Source organism: Notechis scutatus, chromosome 2 (genome assembly GCF_049901735.1).
Source record: "Notechis scutatus isolate UNSWTSFEM ecotype Mainland chromosome 2, rNotScu1.2, whole genome shotgun sequence".
NCBI lineage: Eukaryota > Metazoa > Chordata > Lepidosauria > Squamata > Elapidae > Notechis > Notechis scutatus.
The window spans coordinates 153,978,770-154,000,031 of record NC_142010.1 but is presented as its reverse complement, the minus strand read 5'-3'; the positions used below and the strand labels follow the sequence as shown (position 1 = coordinate 154,000,031).

The 21,262-nt window shown below is 41.3% G+C and overlaps 1 protein-coding gene across 1 annotated transcript in view; it reads right to left on the bottom strand.

Annotated features, from left to right (window-relative positions):
* Window positions 1-644: 644 nt before the first annotated feature.
* PPP1R3F (protein phosphatase 1 regulatory subunit 3F) overlaps window positions 645-21,262 on the bottom strand; it is a 52,209-nt gene continuing 31,591 nt past the window's right edge. Inside the window, exons 3-4 of the mRNA XM_026676172.2 lie at window positions 18,214-18,290; window positions 645-6,518 (exon numbers count right to left, since the gene is read on the bottom strand). Coding sequence (XP_026531957.2) covers window positions 5,415-6,518; window positions 18,214-18,290 — 1,181 coding nt within the window. The 3' untranslated portion in view covers window positions 645-5,414. The remainder of the gene's footprint in view (window positions 6,519-18,213; window positions 18,291-21,262) is intronic.

Sequence of the window (21,262 nt, the reverse complement as noted above, 5' to 3'; positions counted from 1 at the left end):
AAGTCACGCCCACAGAACCGGTAGTAAAAAAAATTGAATCCCACCACTGGTCTGTATCCTGTGACAGACACTTTATTGAACAGATTGTCAAGTTCTTAGATATTACTAAACACTTCTTTCTTAAGCCAATTTTAATGCTTTTTGCAAGAGTCAGTTTAAACCAGAAACTAGGCATTTTCAGGCATATTGAATTGTACTACATTACCAATTACCAGATTTCTCTATTTTTATCCTGAAATTCATGAGTTTCAAGTGTCATTGAATCCCAGCATCCTTTATTACTGGCCATGTTAACTATATTCAGCAACACTGCCCCCCCCAGTTTCCTGCCCTTGCTTGGACTAGAATGTCAGAATTGGGGCAGAGATAAAATGACTGCGGACTACCAACTTTTAGGCTTCTTTTTGCTGATAATGACAAGTTAAATAATTTAGATTTCAGTTCATATCATCTATTGGGGAAGAACAGCCTCTTGAAATAGTATTCTTGGGTCATTAATTGAATCAAAGAAGAAGGGGGAATATGGAAGCAAATACTTGGGGGGAGGGGGGGGCTGAGGCTTCCAAATAATCACAGGAGGGAAGGTAGCAGTTACCCTAATCCATTTGTTGTGGTTTCCAAAAAATTCCCAAGGACACAAGTGCTATATATAGTCAGGATGTTTATTAGTGCTTCTGAAGCAGGCACAGCTCAAAAGGATGTACACACATACACATATAAACACACCCACACACGCACACGTAAATCCCATCCAATTCCTTGCTCTACAGTAGCAGTTATTTAAGATTCCCTGCCATGCTCCCTGTAGTCTGCCATGCACAGATCTTTTTCCATAGCAAGAGACCTGGCTGAGGAACATGACCAAAGGCGGCAGCCTCAATCTAGGAGATGGAGTCCAAGACATCTAAAGGGCTCTATCTTGGGAGAAGGCTGCTTAAAACAAATAAGGCTTCTGGGATTGTAATCTAATTCCACACCATGGGGTGATTGCAAAATTGAAGAAAGAATGCAGAGTTGTTGCTTTTAAATCATGGACAAATGTACTACTGCTAATTCTCTTTAGTGTTCTCTAGCAAGCTACATTTCAAGGGCTGAACAAGCATGATTTCTCATTCATAAATCCATAGCTTGATACTAATTCAACCTGCACAGCCCCCCCCCCCCCCAATTGCATGGATTCATAAGAAATCTCTTATGGACAAAGCCATAAATACCAGTGGCCAAAGTGAAATCTCCACAATGCATTCTGCATGCATAAGCCAACTTGCATCAAGATAAGATTACTGGACAGAACCAGCTGCTATGCTACAAGAGGTCAGCACAGCCTAAAAAGCTAGCCACAGAAAAGATCAAATAAATCACCCTTTCATCCATAATAAATTAGACATCTGGGCTATCGCTTCCATCTATCTCAGGGGTGTCAAACTCAAGGCTGGGGGGGCGGGCAGATCCGGGGTGCTTAGATCTGGAAAGGACAGCAAAGGACCGGCCTGCAGTGCCTCTGCCAGCAAAAACAGAGCTCGGGAGCCCATTTTTGCTGGCAGAATTCTCAGGCCACCACAGACTCCCCCGAAATAAGTGATGTTGAGATGGCCATGCTCCCCGGTCCCCCAAGGTCAAATACAACACTGATGTGGCCCTCAATGAAATCAAGTTTGACATCCCTGATCTATCTGACCATTTTTAAATAATTCCAAAGTCTAAGCAATATGGTTTAGCTTGAATAACTACCTTCAGCTAGTTTAACTTTGCAAATAAAATATAAATAAATCACTCTTTGACCATTAACAAAACTCTTGAGTGTGGCAGTTATTCTTACACTGATGAGCTGATTTAACAGTGTAATAAGAAAACCCTTGATTTTTTTGTTAAATTACTGATTTCTAAACTATTGGTCAGGATCTAGAGATAGCTTTCGGTGTTTCTGACCTTTTTTTCTACCATCTCCATTAACCTAATCTTCCAAGTGGCTGTGCATATATAGTACTCCTCTCTCTACTCTGGATATAACAAAAACCTATGCTATATTAAATGTAAGTCTTTAGGATGTCATAGAATTCGTTTTTGTTCTTGCTCTAGTGTACTATCAGAGTATAATGTTGTTCTGAAAATTAGCTGGGTTTTTGCAAATATAACATTGTAAATATAATGAGGGTCTGTGCATAAATGGAAGGAGTTACGAACTTGGCTCTCCTAGTTTTTTTCTGGCTTGTATTTTTCATGACCCAGAAAAAATGGGTAACTTGTTAATGTATTATAAAGAGTAGCTGTAATTATTACACATGCTAACCTGTTGCATACAATTATATTTGTGCACTCTTACATCTATTTAGTTTCAACATTAAGTATAAAAATTACCCAAACTTCTTACCTCCTCTGAATTACATTTTATTATTGCTGCTCAGAAGAAGAGAAGCCACTGATTTTCCTATAATAATGTTGGTGGAGAATTAGTATACAGGATCCAGTGAGAGCAAAGATGTATACATTAATGCAGATACACAGCGGTGGTTATAGAGATGGTTTTTTTTTATAACAGCCTGAAATCTAGCTCTAATTGATACTATGTTTAAAGTAAACAACATTGAACTTAAAGTAGAGGTTCATATTACTGAACACACTTCATTTAAAAATAAAGTACACGTAAGGAAGAATCTAGTATAGCTTTCTTGCAACAAATGCTAGCTTCCTATATGCAGATAGAGTACCTTGAAATAACTGTACTCTAATTTGGCCAGCTGAATGCTGAAAGTTAACAAAAACAATATAAAGTAAAAGCACTAAAATAAGCCTGGTTTTACAAGACCTAATCCAAAGTACTTTGAAATTGGATATCCCCAAATCCATAGAAACCTCTTATTAATTAACATGAAGCACATTCCGCATATAAATTCTCCTGCATATGTTAGCTTATATGGCCAGGAGCTGTGCAAAAACACAGGAATGTTTTAAGCAGATATTTTGCATTTCAATACAAGTTGTGCAGAAGAACTCTCTGAAGAGTAATACTCCATTATATATGTTTATGTCCCACTGTGTAGTCCTTAATGTTATTCAACCATCTGCCACCACAGGCAGCCTGCTCACTTATGAAGATTTTGGCTTTGACCAGTGTTTCTATAGACATGTGAAGTATAATCAATGCTTGCTTTGTAGCCAAGTGGAGGTACCAAATAATTTTCAGAACTTATGTGGTGTGGAACATGTATAAGACATATTTGTCTGATGAAGGATCTGACAGTTTGAATAAGGCAGAAGGAATAGTAGGACATCAAATAATGTTAACCGTGGGACAATTAAGAAAAGTATGTGTACTTATTCATTCTCTCTCTCTCTCTCTCTCTCTCTCTCTCTCTCTCTCTCTCTCTCACACACACACACACACACACACACACACACACAGAGCCGTGACTGCTAATTACATTCTGATCTCAGCTTTTATCTGGAAAATACAGGTTTTTCTTAAGATGACTGATGTCAGGACAGATCTCTCTTCATGAAGCACAAACAGTATTCCACTTTCCAAACCTCCCTACGTTCCTTAATTAAGAGCATTCACCAATGGATGGGGAAAGCAGGACCATGTCTGGATCTGCAGACAGAAGTGGCTTCAGAACCCATACAAATATCTCCACTTCCTCCACAAGGCCCCACAAAGCTATATCACAGCAGCTGCTGACAGTACAACATTCAAGAGGAAGTTAATGAAAAACATTTAGCAGCATGAAAGCGGGTGGGCTTTCTTCTTACAGCAAGTTCAGTGCCATTTCAACCTATTGCACATGAAGACACAGGGTGTTTCCAATCTACTCCTTTGCTGCAGACATCAAACATATATATATATAAATTATTTTAATCTTCTGCAAACCCACCAGCCTGGGTTTGTACTGCTAGTTGTTAATAAATAAAATCTCTATATTGGGATGAATTCTACGGTAGAAAAAATCAGCCTTCCCACCAGGTACAAAAATAAATACAGGGCCATCTGTTTTAGGGAACTTTCCTGTAGTCCTGTACGTTGGACCCTGCCAGTGGCAGAGAAGTGTAGGATCCAGGAGTGAAAAGGGGTCCCAGAAGCACAGACAGACAGCAGTCCAAAGTTTCTTCCTAAGAAGCTGGGTATAGGGGCATGAATGGAACTTGGCTGTGCGATTGTTGAGGCCATCTGGAATGGTTGTGATTGTATTTTGCAGAAGCTGTGCGGGCAAAGAACTGAAAATGCTGCCATCTTCTTTGGAATGGAAAACTTCTGTCTGTCTCCCTGTTTCATTCAAATAATGGGAAGTTACAGAAACGTGGAGCACAATCCAGGATTGCACAAATCCTTCTGAAATCAGGTGCTTAACAAAAGTGCTATTTTGCCTTTGGACTTTTCTTGTTAAATTCACTTTGAGGCTGGCACAGGAGAACATTCTGAAAGAAAGTGCTTCATGATATTTTCAAAACATATTTACAATTTCCCAGCCTTGTAAAAATAAATGGGGATTAGGGGTCATCTATTAATTAGTCTTTTTCACATTGATAGACTGCTATGTCACAGGGTAGTATATTCAGGTCTAAGCCTGTATTCTTTCCCAAAGAGCCAAAGGAACCTCTACAACAGATTAGCACTAGGTGTTGGGGTCAATTTTTAACTCAATGGGATTGTTTGTTTGTTAATGCAGAATTCACTTAATTAGTAATCATTTGTACTTGCCATGAGAAAAGCAAGATAGAAACTGAGCTAGCTAGTTGATTTCTCCAAATCTTACACAGAACAGGTTGGTACTTTGTAATATAATAAAACCAGAGGCTCCTCAAACTTACTAGGAATTTAGTTACCAAACTTTGCACTAATATGGGCATAAAGAACTTAAATAAAACATTCTATCTTCAATTTTACATGGGCCATTTTGACTTTTTCCCCTAGAAATGTACATGTTTGATTTGTTAAGATTACTAAATCATAACAAGGGATTTTGTTTTTAAAGATGGAAAAGGGAAATATTATTCTGGCTCTTTGAGTAGGATTTGAGGCCGTTCAGAAAAGGCATACTTAGTTGCCTCTCTATAGTTGAAAATGACAGGATGGACAATGCTGTTGCTTCTAACCTTCTTGAATAAACTGTGCAAAGGGAGAGTGGGAGGGCTATTGGGGCTTTGAGCCCTCTGTCACCCACAAATGCTACCTCAGATCCAATTCATGGCAAGTTTCACATATAGCTCATTTTTATTGTCCAAGCAATTCACCTCTTATACAAGATGATTTAATAAAAATAAATAGTTCTGAACCTTGGGAAATTTAGAATGGATATGCCATTAGCTCTAAAAGATCTGACACTATTGCCAATTTTTTAGTTGATCAGGTGAAATGGGAATAGAGCCAAGTTACAGATCTTCTCATGAGCCTTTGGCACTTCTGAGAGCCATACCAATTATGAGAACCAATCCAAAAGGAGGTAAAGTGTAATGGCCACCAAAGGCATGCAGCTGTTGAAGACCACGGGAAGGAAGACAAAGAGGCTGAGGAACCGCAGGGAGCGTGTCAAGATCTTTTCAAGTTCATTATGAGGAACGGGACTGGTTTCAGGGGGCTTGTGGACATGAAGGCCCTCACCCAGCCAGAGGCTGCCATGCCCTATCAAGAAGCCCTGGCTCTTGCCTTGTCCATGGGCATCAAGAGGGCTGGATGGCAGGTCTGTGGGCCGCTTTGGTAGGGGCACTAGTGTCCGGGCTGGAACTACAAGGGGCATCACCATAGCCTCTGGAATTACTGGCCTCAAGGTGTTAGGTGCCACCACTCTCAAGCTGGGAAAGGGGTCAGAGTCCTTCATTGGACTCTGTTGGACATTTCCCTCTTCCAGATGATTTAGAAAGCAGCCTTCTAGTAAGACCGGTGGGCTATCACGGCCTGGTCCCACCACCTCAGGCGGTCCCTGTGTTGCATATCCTGCCATAATTCCCTCCTCCTCACTATCTCTGGAGTCATCATCCCGTTGCTTAGCATAGTACAGTGTGATCTCTTTTGCCAGGGAACTGTTGAGTGCTCTCTCTGGGCCTGTCCAGTTGACTATCAGGTCACGATCAGTCAAGACACTCTGCCGCAATGCAATGAGAGATGGTACAGGACTAGTGTTGCTGCCTGAGCTCTCTTCAGACCAGTCTCCTCTTCCTCCAAGCTCCTCTGCTCGAAGCCGGCTCAGATGGGACAAGTAAAGCTGTTCCAGTTCTCGATCTATGGCATCTTCCTCCAAGCGATGGGGCAGCTCTTGGTATCTTCTCAACTGTTCCTCCATGCATTCTTCCATGAAAGATCCCTCTGTGGTGAGGTCACACTTGCTGAATTCAGGAGCATCCCACTGTCCCAAGGGATGGGGTTCAGCACCTAGCATGAAACCCCATGGCACTTTCAGCTCCTCATGAGATGTAGTGTGGACCCTGATAGCATGTCCCTGTGGGGAATCAGTAAAATCTACGAGATGATCTTTAGAAGGGTCCTTCTTTTCTGGTGAGTCAGTAGTGATTGTGAGTTCTGGAATCTAGGCAGTGAAGGAAAAAGCAGAAAAAATAGACAGAATGTGAAAAAGAGTAGCAAAATAATATGTTCATCTACACTGTGATGAATGCTCATAGCTACCTATGGAGTGGTAGAAACAAAGCATTAAGTTTCATCAGGAGAGTAAGGAATGTGCCCTTTTCTGCCTTAGGTGTTATGGCCTAATAACCACAAAATTGCATGCCTATAGAGGAGACAAACAGCACACTTTACTTTCCACTTCCATTTGCACCATCATGTATTGATTAAATCTCTTTTTCAAGCACACTACTTGGAAAAAATATGCTGTAGGTCAGAAAATGTCTACATGATAATTGAATGATCATTATTTTAAAAAGAGGTATAAAAATCTGAAGTTCAAGCTCTTTTACTACCTATTTTTAATTGTTCATCTTTAAGAGGAGAAAAATTATGTTTCATTTATTATATTTTAACATCCATTACTTCTCCGTGCTCAAGGAGCATACATTGGTACGATCACTGCGGTATCCTGTAAGTAGTATGAATCAAAAGAAAGTGACAGACCAAAATCACCTAAGTTTCTATTATCAAACCTGGTTCATCCCTGTCTAGCTATGCAATTTTAACCACTATGCAACAGTTGTTTGCTGCCAAGATTTGGTAGCTTGTGTTTGAAGATTGAGGGAGCTACAAAAATTTAGGATTAGATGCAGCCTACAGATTATAGGATCGTGATCTTATTAAAATTTTACTCACAGTCTGTATCAAGTGTTAATTTTTAGGATAAAAATGGTTACATTTTAGCAAGAACCATGGGAAAATAAATGTTTATAGAATTAATGATACATTCATTTTAAGTATATTTGTTTAAATGAATGGACATCATATATTTCTGCAAGGCAATGCTGATTAAGATGGTTATGTTAAGCAACAAGATAGTAGCCAAACTATGTATGATGTACTTATGAGAACAGCAATTTTATTATAAATATTCTTCCAGCCTCTGTTCTATTATTTATGATTTTGATATTGTTCTTTCCAGAACTAGTACATTTTTCCTCTTTTTGTTGGGCTTGATTTGTAATATCAGATTACAAATTATTACAAATTATTTTATCATTTCTTCTTATATTTGCAATGGGCAAACCATTTTTCTTCCAGTAATCCTGCAGCTGCTGGCCCTGGTTTCTCAACCAACATTTCAGAGTCCCATTGACCAGCCCTCCCCAACCTTTCTGAGTTGGCGACCTGGCATTGGGGCGTTTGGTGGAAAGAGCAGATTTTGGGGGGCAAAGGGCAGGCATGCACACAGCTTCATTTGTGTGAGCGGTGGGTGCACATACCAGTGCCCGCCATGCACACGAGTGGGGCTGTGAGTGCAGCCCAATTGCAAACAGGCCACGATCCACAGGTTGGGGACCCCTGCTGGAGACCATTTAAAGCAGCGGTCGCCAACCGGTGGGCCGTGAGAAAATTTTGGTGGGCTGCAGAGAAATCTCACCCCCAGAACACCCTCCCAAAGCAATTAATCCAGGCTGCGCAGAAACACAAGGCTGTGCCACCCACATGGCCCGCTGGAACCCTCCCTGCCCACCCATTCCTTACCCGGCAAACTTGCCTGCTAAATTGCTATTTTTCCTTTTTTCCGACCATCATCTGTTCTGCTGTGCCGAGGTTTAGATTAGCTAGGAAGCAGAAAACGGTTGGATTTCTTGCTTTCTAGCTAGTCTTTAGAATAGATCTTCGGCTCTGCTTTTAAGTACAGCCAAACCTCCCTTAGGACTGAAGGTTTGCTTGCAAGCAAATTCAATGCGGACTCATGGCAAGCAAATTTGAGAGACTGAGCTAGCCGATGGCAGATAGATAGAATGATTCTGTGAGCAATTCAATCTGCCTTCTTTGCCTGATTTTGGGTAAAAGTTTCTTTTTTATAAAAATATTCAATATTTATATAAATATTTATAATATTTACATACAAGCCATGGCCAGCCAGTCACATGACCACCAAGCCACACCCACAAATTACCCACGCCCACAGAACCGGTTAGTGGTCCCTGGGATCTAAAATTATGAGTTTGGTGGTCCCTGAGGTCCAAAAGGTTGGCGACTCCTGATTTAAAGAATAACAGAGTTGGAAGGGATCTTGGAGGTCTTCTAGTCCAACGCCCTGCTCAGGCAGGAAACCCTATACCATTTCAGACAAATGGTTGTCTAAACTTTTCTTTAAAACTTCCAGTGTTGAAGTACCTACTTCTGGAGGCAAGTCGTTCCATTGATTAATTGGTTCTCACTGTCAGGAAATTTCTCCTTAGTTCTAGGTTGCTTCTCTCCTTGATTAGTTTCCATCCATGGCTTCTTGTCCCACCCTAAGGTGCAGTCATCCCTGGTCCTTTTCATTAAACTGGATATACCCAATTCCTGTGACCATTCTTCATTTGTTTTAGTTTCCAGTCCCCAATTGTTATCAGATATCCAGGAACTCCAACACCTACCATGCCCTTGTTGACCTAGGCAATAATTGATCCAGTATATAAATCACATCTCTCCATATTGATTATGGGAGAGGCACTCTTTGTGTAGCTTCTCTGATGAGACTGGTCTGGTATGGTTGAAGCTCTGTTGTAGCTCTTAATTCTCCACAGAGCATGCAAGACCCACAACCATGTTAAGGGTATGCGTCACTGGAGGCATTATTATACATGTGTGAGTGATCAAAACTAGTGGAAATTTAATAATTCAAGTCCTAATCAAGGATCTAAGAACTATTAAGCTCCTGTAGTATCTAAGAATGTAGGCAGTTCCAAGCAGGATGGGTTGGGGTTTTGTTTGGTTTTTTCTTTTGTAAAATTTGGATTTTCAGAACTGATAAATTCAGTATTTCCCAATATTGAGAAAGTTCTTTTGGTATCACTCCGAGCGCTCCAATCACAACTGATATAGCAAAGGATTTATTTCTCCATAAACGTTCAATCTGTAAATTTCAGTATTTTGTAACTTTTTCCAATTGTTTTTCCTCAATCACCTGAAATAGAGCATCAATGAACCAGACTTTCTTCTTTTCAATATTAGATAGGCATGTTATGAACAAGATGCCTGTCTGTTTGAATCTTAAAGTCTCATAAGATCTTAAAATTGCCAAGTTTTTCCCAATTTGATGGTTCCTATAGTTTTTTTATCCATTAAGATCCAAACTCCCAGTAAAATCTCTAATTCTGGCAATTCAGTCATGAATTGAATGTCAATTTTGCTGCAGCCACTGATCAAATGGTCAATTGTTTCATCCTTTTACTACAAAGATGACATTTGCTATTGTCTTACATATTGAATTTTACCTTCATGCTATTAGTTGGCAAAGCTTGTTCTTGAGCTGTTAAAATAAAGCCTTCGGTTTCTTTTTATAATGTTCCTGATCTTAACATATGGGCTTTTTTAACTGACTTTTTCTTCTATATTCTTCGAGTATTAGCCAGGCATTGGCTTGTTTTTTCAATTAACACATCAGTTTTGCTTCTTTTCTATATTCAGTGTCACTAAAGGTTTCACCTTTGTTGTTTCATGTGCTTTTTTTTACTGACTTCCTTCAGCAAAGGTTTTTGGCTTTTCTTAATTCAAACCATATTTTTCTTCTCCCATAGTTTGCTTCACCTGTAACAGTCCTCTATCCCCTTCTCCTTATCCTACAGAATAAGGAATGACCTTCTAACTGTTTAATCATTTTCTGGTTTTTGGTTCTTCCAACCAGGGGTCACCAACCTTTCGGACCTCAGGGACCACTAAATTCATAATTTTAAATCGCACAGACCACCAATATGATCTGCTAATGACCAGCTGGTTGGGCATGGCTAGGTTGTCATGTGACTGGGTGGGCATGGCCAACTTGATGTCACTCATGTCGAGGGGCACCTCGCCAACCTCTACTTGCCCCTCTCCTCCCAGCCACTCCTTGCCTGCTCGCTCGAGCTCCTTAGGGCCCCAACAGGAAGCAGTTGTTAGAGCTAAGTAGCCACCACAAGAAAGAGTTGGCAAAACAGCTGGCTCAGTTTAAATTGGATCTGAATGAGGAGGCTCAGCAAAAGCACCTCACTGAGGACTATGAGCATAGGCTTTCCAAGCAGAGAGAAGACCTGCAGGAGTGCAAGGCCAGGTACTGGTGCCTGGAGGCTCAGCAGACTGAGATGGTCAGCCAGTTTCAGGCCATGATATAGTCCCACTGGAACAAGGCCCTCTGGCTCTTCGCCACCAGTGGCACTTCCCTCCAGCCTTCACTCAAAGCCCCACACCAGGAGGCTGAAGCAGACCCCAAGTTGGAATTTATGCCTCCCTCAAAGCCGCACAAAAAGTCCCCGAAGCGGGAGACTCTGCAGCAACATATTCATTGCACGTATCTGGCCCAGGAGTCGTAGTTTAAGGACCCCTGATTTAGTGCAATATAAAAAATGCAAATACATTTTCTGCGGACCACCAAAATTTTCTCACGGACCACCAGTTGGTGACCGCTGCTTCCAAAACCCTCTATTCATCTGGTCTGCCAACCTCAGTTGTAGATTAACCTGAATCCATGCAGCTCGTCTGCTCTAGAAGCATTCCAGTTTTTACCTTCTCTGATTGCTTTCATACTATTTCTTCAATTGCCCTAATGTTTTTCCATACTATTTCCGATGCATGTTCAATTTGTTTGAACCATACTGTACTCCTACTGTTTTCCCATAAACATTTCCAAAATTTTAGGGTCTCTGTCAGGCTTCCTTTGTAGTTAGTCCTTTCCCTTTTTCAAGCATTTTGTGGAATTTAATATTGATTTGCTTTAAATTGCAAAATCTGCAGGAACTGATTTATTTGATTCTCATATTACGTGATCTTCTCTGTAATAGCCCTAACACTTTCTCTCAACTGTTCTGCAGCCTCTAAAATTCCTTTACTGTCCAGGTTGTACTTCACCCATACCCACACACAGTTTTGATTCTTTTTCCAAGGTTCCTTGCTTCAAATTCTTTAAATTAGTCAAGTTTATGTAAATTTTCTTTATTTTCAATTCTATTTGCGTGTACCATTTAGGTTTTCCATTCTTAATAACTTCATTCCTTCGTATTTGAAGCCCCAATTTCTCCGTAGTTACATACTATAACTATGGCATACATCAACTGGCTCATTTGGGCCAATGTTTCAATTGGAATAATTTTAACAACTTCTTCACTGTTTTAACCAAAGTTTTCTTGATAATTTGATTCCATTTTAGTAAATGTATTTTTTTCCAACTTCTTTCATTCTGTCTTTGATTGAGATGGGCAGGATAAACAGGTGGGGAGAGGTCAAGAGAAGGCAGTCCCTTACTTTATCAAGGCTCTGGGCTGGAAGGGAGCAAGCCAGGAGGGGTGGGTCCTATTTCAACAACCAGTGGGATTTGGTTAATAATGGCAATGGGGACTGCCTGGATTGCTGTTGCCAAATGATGTGGTCATGTGATGTCACACTTTACAACTGCATCACTTAGCAATGGAAATTCCAGTCCCAATTCCAGTCGTCACCCAAGGATTACCTGTGTACCACAATAGCCTTAAGAATTTTTTTGGAAAAATGGATACTGCAATGCAAAGATACTGTTGTCATTTGTAAAGAATTTCAAGATGCTGAAGGGAAAAAAATCTAATCAAAACATTAATCTCCAAGCAATAATGGTAGGATCAACTACTAATTTCATACATTTTGAGGGAAATGCTATCAACTCCAGATTACTGTTGTCATGACACCAGTTATAACATGCTAGTTATAACATGCTAGGTGAGGAACTGTTTATACAGGACATATTTAATAATAGAGGTTTGAATAAAGCCACTTCCCTGAAGTGATGGAAACAGTCAGCAACCTGCCAACTTTTCACAGGACTGATTTCCTTTGCAAGCCAAGATTATTGTAATTATTTGGTATTATTTGCTCAAAACAAACAAATCTAAGTGTTGAAAAAACAAGAATAATATGAATAAAAATAACAGTGTAATGAGCAATATGAGATCTACTTTTGTAAATGTTAAGGATATATACATTTAAAGGTGTGGTGACAGGAATATTAAGAATAAATAAAATTTAGGGTAAAAAAGAATATAGGGAAAATTGTCAGCTGAAAAATCAGAAAACTGCTCAGATGGAAAAGGGCCTTGGTACTTACCTGAGACGCCCATTCTCTGTGATGTGTGAAGAGCATCCAGTAGTGGGAGGTGCTTCAGTCTCTGTATGTATAGGCTTGGCTTAATTTGTGGGACGCTCCTCCTCCTCCATGGGACTCCTCCCAAGTGTCCCCCAGTTTTGGCAAAGATGAAGTGATGAACACCCTTGCCCCGTATGCCTGATCTAATCGTTGGCCGGAATAGGACCCCACCAGACGGAAATTGGGTGGGGCTGGATGCTCTTCACAGCTCACAGAGGATGGGCGTCTCAGGTAAGTACCAACGCCCTTTCTCCCATGAGCTGTTCAGAGCATCCAGTAGTGGGACATACCAAAGTTTGGCTTGTCCTATGGGAGGGTCTCCGTCTGGTTTGGAGTCCCCTCCTGGGCCTTATGAACCCATTGCAAAACTCTCCTGCCAAAGGAAGCCTCAGCTGAGGCAAAGATATCTATTTTATAGTGCCTAATGAAGGGCGATGGAGAGGCCCAAGTTGCCGCCCGACAAATTTTTGTTATTGGCACTTGTATGGCCCATGCTGCCGATGTTGCAGCGCTTCTGGTCAAATGCGCTGTTATGCCCCTGGGCACTGATAATGATTGAGTCTCATATGTTTTAGCTATCACAGCTCTTAACCATCGACCTATTGTTGAAGATGAGACTTTGCATCGTTGAGTGGTGGGCTGAAATGAAATGAAAAGATTTTTCATTTTTTTGAAAGGCGCTGTATGGTGAATATACGTACATAGGGCCCGTCTTACATCAAGTCGATGCCATTGGTGTTCTAGCCCCTGAGTTGGCTTCGGACAGACGTTCAGGAGTACCAGTTCCTGTGCCCTGTGAAAAGCCGAATTAATTTTTGGTATGAACATAGGGTCAGGACGAAGGACTACTCTGTCTGAATGAAAGATGCAGAGATCTTGTCTGCCAGATCGATAAGGCTGCCAGTTCCGAAATACGTCGAGCAGATGTTATTGCTACTCGAAAAACTACTTTGTATGTTAGAAAGTGGAGACTCGTAGTCTTCAAGGGCTTGAAGGGACACTTCGTGAGTGCGATGAGAACCTTGTTAAGGTCCCAAGTCGGATAACAGTGAACCACCGGAGGGCGTAAGTTTGTGGCGCCATGAAGAAAACTCCGTATGCGTGGGTGAAGAGAAATAGATGGTAGGTCTCCACAAGTAACGACCAAGGCCAGGGCCACTACCTGTCTTCTCAAAGTATTTGGTGAGAGACCCTTGTCTAGTCCTTCTTGTAAAAACTCCAATATTTGTGCCACTGATGGAGAGGTGGGATCGATGCAAGATTTAACACATCATTTACAAAAACTAGTCCAAGTGGCATTGTATATGCAAGTTGTTGAGGGGCGCCTGGCCGCTTGGATGGTGGCAATGACTTTGTTAGAGAACTTCTCTCTTTTCAGACATCTCCGCTCAACCTCCATTCGACAAGGTGTAGCCATTGAGGATCTGGATGTTGAAGAGGGCCCTGGGTGAGCGAGACTCCATCCGGCGGAATTCTCCATGGTTCTGCTGAGGACAGATCCCGGAGATCTGCAAACCACGGCCACCTGGGCCAGTATGGTGCCACCAGCAAGAGTTCCGCTCTCTCTTCCAGAAGCTTCTGGATGACTTTGGCAATCACTGGAAGTGGAGGGAATGCGTAAAGAAGACCCGGAGGCCAGCAGCAGCAGAGCACATTGATGTTCTCCGCTCCTTGTGAAGGGTATCTGGACACGAATCTCGGGATCTGAGAGTTGAGGGGTGAAGCGAACAAGTCTATGACTGGCTGACCGAATCTCCGAACCGCCTCTTGAAATAGACTTGGGTGCAGGCGCCACTACGATTGATCGACCGTAGCCCTGCTTAACCAGTCTGCCTGGGTATTTGACAGACCCAATATGTGCTCTGCCCTGATGGAGAGCAGGTTGTTTTCTGCCCAACGCCACAGTTGCTCCTCTTCCCGCATGGTTGTTTAGAATGCGTACCCCGCTTGTTTATGTGGGCCTTTGTTGTCACGTCGGTCAAGATCAGCACGTGTTGGTTCCAAATCTGTGGGAGGAAGCTGCGAAGAGCCAGATGGACTGCTCTGAGCTCCAGCCAGTTTATGCTGCACAACTGTTCTATGGAGGACCAACGGCCTTGGGTTGTGAGGGACTGATAGTGTGCTCCCCATCCAAACAGGCTGGTATCTGTTGTGATGGTAAGTCTGTCGGGCTCTTTGAACTGGCAACCTTTGTTGATGATTGGCCTGGTCCACCAGTGGAGAGAGATGAGGACCTTCGACGGTATACTGACACTGGACTTGGAGTTGCTTCTTCCTGACCACTGGTATGGAAGCAGGAACCACTGCAGTGATCTAGTGTGGAGCCGAGCCCAGGGAATAATAGATATGCATGAGATCATTTTGCCTAGTAATTTGGAGAGATTGGCCAAGGGTACCCGCTTGAGCATTCTGATCTCTGTAGCTAATTGAAGTATGTTCTTTTGTCTATCTGGTGACAGGAAAACCTTTCCTTCAACTGTGTCTATAATTGTCCCCAGGTGGAGCAATCGAGTCGATGGGGTTGACTCTTTGTCAAATTTATTGAGAAGCCGTGTTGTTCTAGTGTCTGCAATGTGATTTGAGTGTCTCTAATTGCCGTCTGATTGGAAGTTTACAAAATTAAGATATCATCGAGATAGCACTGTAGTCGGACAGGTCCACCTCTGAGATGGGTGGCCGAGGCTGTGAGAACCTTTGTAAAGGTTTTTGGGGGCAGAGGCTAAGCCAAAGGGAAGGGCTACATATTCGAAATGTTGATTGTTGTAGCAAAATCTGAGGAATTTGCTGTGGGATGGCCTAATTGGAATGTGTAAATATCCCTCCGTTAAATCTATTGACATTAGGACGTCACCCTGTCTAATGCCGAGCAAAATAGATTGCAAGGTGGTCATCTTAAACTTGCGAGAGACCAAGAAACGGTTGAGGCATTTTAAATCTAAAATTGTTCTCCACCCCCCAACCCCCCGAACTCTTCGGAACAACAAAAAGGTGTGAGTAAAAACCCTGCCCACGCTGGCTTAGAACCACAGGTTGAATGGCTTGGATCTCTAGTAAATGATGAATAGCTGTTTCCATAAGATTCCTTTTAACTGAATCTCTAGAAAGAGGGCATGACATGAAGAAGTTTGGGGGAGTGGATTGAAATTCTAGAGCTAGGCTAAATCTATTGCCAGTTCCATCCAAGTTCTCATCCTCACGGAATCTCCTCCGGGAGGGCCTCCTCCTGTCGAAGTCCCACCACTGTTGGAGTAAACGTGGCCTTTGTGTGACTGGAGCTACCATTGAGTTACTTGGTTGTACTTGAGGAGTCGCACTGCGCCTGGATGGTACGGACAGATCCAGGGGAGGAGGTGGAGGGGGGCTTATGGCCAATGCTGGTTAGGGGGAGACGAAGCTTGAGAGTTTATCCCAGCCTCTCACATGCACTTTTTCATGTGCTTTTCTAATGCATTTTGGCGCCCCTTGGCATCTTTTTCCGCAGCTTTGGAAGTTCCCTTGGGCTGTTTTGACTTGCTCTGGGATTTAGACACAGCCTTTGAGGTTGATGCTCTGGAACTATTGCCACTTGCCATTGTTATTGAAAATAGTAGAGTATGCCCATTAGTGGAGGCTGTAATATTTGGGCGGTTGGCACGCCCAGGGGCTTGTCCCAGGAATGGACAGGGGACCCTGGCAACACTACTCCCCCTTTTTTTTGTAATATTATAATATGATTTGTATTGTTGTTGTTGTTGTTCTTATGATGATGATGATGATGAATATGGTTAATTCTGCCAATAATGCAGCTGATTAATTAAATTGCCAGATTAGCCAAATTAAAGACACCTATCAGGCCAGAATGAAAGAAAAAAAAACTGAGAATTCATTGGCCTGCAACAGCTTCCCTGCACAGGCGGACTTAAGCCTTGGTGCTCACTGTTGTGCTGCTGGATCAGATGGGCTGTGAGGGTTGGGCCAACAATCTTTGTTGCACAGAAAACCCCCCGAAGGCAGACAAATGATGGTTCTGAATTTCCCCGGGTTCCTTAAGCAGAAACCTCTAAAGAGGAACAATGCTTCTCACGGCCTGCAAAGAATTTGGAGCTCAGCGCTGCCACGTGGTTTATTTATCAAGGGAAAAACAAATGGGTGCTTATGTCCGCACCCCAAAACAGTGTCTTCTGAGGGGAGAGTTAATCTAGCCTTGGGCCGTTTGAACAATGCTGCAGAAGCTAAATCGGGTGGATAGGAGAAGCACGATTCGAGGCCGGTGTCTCCAACCACCCCGGGGGCGTCGGGAGCGCTCCCCAATAATAAGACGGGTTCCATCGGCCAGACAACAGGTGATGGAAGCTCTGTCAGCTGTTGAATGTTTTGGGGATTTGAAAGATAGATTGGGCTATTTTCAAACCTGAATTAACTGTTTTCTCCTGTTTCGGCCAAGGAAGGAATAAAAGCACTGCCTATTCTCAATGAAGCTGAGCCAAAACTGGGGGACGCTTGTGAGGAGTCCCGTGGAGAAGGAGGAGCATCCCACAAATTAGGACCAGCCTTTACAGAGACTGAATCACCTCCCACTACTGGATGCTCATGGGAGAATATGAAATATATATAAGAATATGAATATGAATATATATATATATATATATGTGTGTGTGTGTGTGTGTTTAAAATATAACTGAATGCTCTTTGTTATTTATGTCTGCATGATTTATTATTCCTCATATATTGTCATTAAGTATATTATGTATCATTTGTACATTAGCATAATTATTACCTAAAATATTGCGCAAAGTATACGGGTTGCCCTCAATTTATGGCCACTACTCATTCAGTGGCTGTTGAAAAATATACCAGTGCGGAACGAGATGGATTTACGACCAGTTTATGAAATTGTGGCCTTTGCAGGATCCCCATGGTCATATGATTGTGATTCGGGTACCTGGATGCCATTCTTGCAATTATGATGTCAGAACAAGCTGCAGCCATGTGATCACCATTTACAACCTTATTCTGTAGTACCTGCTCTGTGGTGGCCCCCACCAGCCCACTTATGCTCTGTACTGCCTGTCTGTACTCCCTGCTGTCCCATTTGTGCTCTGAATTACCTGCCCACAGCCCCCGCCAACCTGCCTGCATTCAAAAGCACAGGCCTGTGGCTCCTGCCAACTGCCTGCAGCCCCTGCAGCTTGCCCACATTAAGAAGTTCTCTCCCTGCCAATCTGTCTGCATCCCTCTCCAGCTGGCCCATTCCCTGTAGCATCACCCCCTCTGGAGAACCCACCTACCCACTCACCCTGCTCCTTGCCTGGGACTCTTGCCACTTACCTTTTAACGACCCACATGATCTGGAGGCTATGATGGCCACTGGGACTGTCATTGTTAAGCGATGCAGACAACGAGCTTTACGACTATACTGCTTAGCAATGGAAATTCTGTTCCCAATTATTATCATAACCTGAAGACTATCTTTACTCTCATGTGCTACACAAATATATGTTGATGTCTATTGACTCTTGACTTTGTTGCTCTTTACCTGTTTTATTGGAGTTGAAGGCTGTGTCACAGAAGAGTTTGGAAATTCCTTGGATAGATTTCCTTCAACACTTGTTTCTGTGATGAGAGAAAGAGAGGAAATGTATGGAGATAACAGGGAGAGAAAGTACAGAATCAGCATTCAATATGGAGGACTATTTATTTGCAAGTCATCTACTCAGAACTGCTGGGTAGAATCAGTATTTTGTACTTCTGTGAGCTCAGAATGGGATCCTGGACATCCAATTTCTTAATAATCTTAGTTTATACATATTTTAAACATACTTTTAGAAACCTCTACAGTCAGCATTGAACTTATATAATGATTGCATAAGCACCAATTTTACTAACAAATCTCAGGACTCAGTTAGCAGAAATACCCCCAATTCATTGTTTCTTCTTATTCATATCATAATGTAAAGCAGGCTTTCTCAAACTGTTTTCTTTCAAAACTCCTTCCTACTTTTAAATTTTATGTAAGTTTTTGTTTCTATGGCTTATATTTATTGATATTTATCACAGAAGTAGTCCTTGACTTACAACCACAATTGAGCCCCCAAATTTGTTGCTATGCCAGACAGTTGCTAAGTGAGTTTAAACACATTTTATGACTTTTCTTGCCCTAATTAAGTGAATCACTGTAGTTGTTAAGTTAGTAACACAGTTGTTAAGGGAATCTGGCTTCACCACTTATTTTGCTTCTCAGAAGGTCACAAAAGGTGATCACGTGACCCCGGGATAGTGCAATCGCCATAAATACATGCCACTTGCCAAGCTTCCAAATTTTGATCATGGGACCATAGGGATGTTGCAACAGTTGTAAATGTGAAAAACAGTCATAAGTAACTTTTTTCAGTGCCATTGCAACTTCAAACAGTCACTAAACAAATGGTCGTAAGTCAAGGAATACTTTGTATTAAAAATTAAAATTAATGCATCTACTGCCACTGTCACTTCTCATGATTTTAATGGAATTTTAATATATTAGTTTTCAACAAATGATTTTGATTTCATATACCCCTGAAAGGGTCTCGGGGAATATAGATATAGATCTTTAAAATATGTATCACTACAGAAGGACTTTGAATCCAAACTGATATAAAATGAAAATATTCAAGTTTAGAAAACACAATATTAAACGTAGTTCTAGGATGTAGAAATACCTTACTTGATGGTTCAAGTTTATTGTACTTTTGGGTAGTCTGTCAAGCCATCAAGATATAATAGAGGAAAATTTTGACCATTAAATTACTTTTCATTTTCTATTGACAAGATACAGTTTTCAGTTTAATTTTAAAAAAATAAAATAAAAAATAAACTGAAAATCATTTGATTTCAACAATAAAATAAACCGTAGAAGAAAACAATTCAAAAGAATTGCTTATGTGATTTGTTCCCCCAGAAATGTGTTAATTATTAAACTACAATAAGGTTTCTCATTACAACAATCTGAAGAACAGCTTCACTCATCAAGGACTGTGAAACGTATTGTGGGAACTCTTAAGCTCACCACCATCTTTTGAATTGCTGATCCCAATTGCTGCATACTTTTCTGCTGATACCCTTGTTTCTAGTTGCTCACCTTGATAGACAAGGTCAGAGAAAAGAGGAAGGAGAGAAATAAGTTTCAAGAAAGAGAAATCTAAGTTTCTCTTCGAGGCAAAGTTGCTTTTTCAGTCTTAGCAATTGGCTACAATTGTACCTACAAATTACTTCCAATTTACTATAATGATATGCAGGCAGTTTGCCTGCCATTATTACAACTGAGATTATTACAACTGAGAATTTTAAAAATGTAACAATCAAATTCCTGTAATGTTGTTGCACTATATCCAAAACATTTGTAGGATTTCATGCAGCCTTAATTGTGCTTGAACTCTGTAATGATTCCTTGCAATCCTTTCCTAGAACTACCTCCGTTCTGTTGCCTAGCCCATATTTACAGGATGAGACACACCTTCCTTCTATTTTCTCTGGAACAACAACCCTGTGTGGTGGGTTCGATTGAGAGAGAGTGGCTGGCCCAAAGTCAGACTTTCATGGCTAAGATGGGACTTGAACTCACGGTCTCCCATTTTCTAGTCTGGTGGCTTAACCACTAGACAACCCATTTCTTTTCTTTCTTTTGTATAGAGAGAAAGCATTAAGTCTATGAAGTTCCACAACTGAAAAAGGGCAAACTATGAACTGTGGAACCTTCTTCCACTTTTGGTATCTTGGAGGAAGATACAGCCGAGTGATTAATTTGGAGGACAATGTTAATCACAGAAATGCCATGACTTGTACCAGGCATCAGAATACAAAACTGCATTTATGTGAAGTTGTCTGCTTTACCAAAACCATATTTTGGTTTCCTCATGCTGGCTTATTGAAAATACAGGAGTCCAAGTATTGTCTTTTCCTGGATATTGGCTATTCACTTGCTTTGAATTTATAACTAAAACCGAGGGGATTACAGTAACCTGGCCAATGACATCCTCTTAACTTCTTGACTACTATGGAAATTGAGTCATTATCTTTCCTGTACTCTAGAATATATATAAAACACACAGAACTACATCCAATTTATGCTTCCTTTCTTCTCTTTTCTTTCTCTACATGTTTCCAATTCTTCCCCACAGTCCAGCATTTTCACCAATACTTGACTTATTTGGCATCCCTTTGAAATGGCTTTACTACCAAAAAATTACATTGGGAAAATTCTGTCTGCCCCTCTGAAAAATGGCCCAGAAAATCTGATCTCACATTAATTGATCTGTCTAAGAAATCGTAAGAAATGATCATATGTGGTTTCAGGACTATCTGCTGCTAATATACTGATGATATTTAGCTATATTTGTCCTTTTATTGCATGCTGAATTTGGATGTCTCAAGATCCTCCCTGTGCCGATCTCTAAAGTATAAATAACTGGTTATGGAAAAACAAACTGAAGCTAAAATTGGACAAAATTGAGGTTTTATTGATCCAAAGACTTGACTTCTTTAGATTCCAATACTGATATGCTTAACATGCCAATATAAGATTAGCTTACAGCTAATTTTGCTTTTCC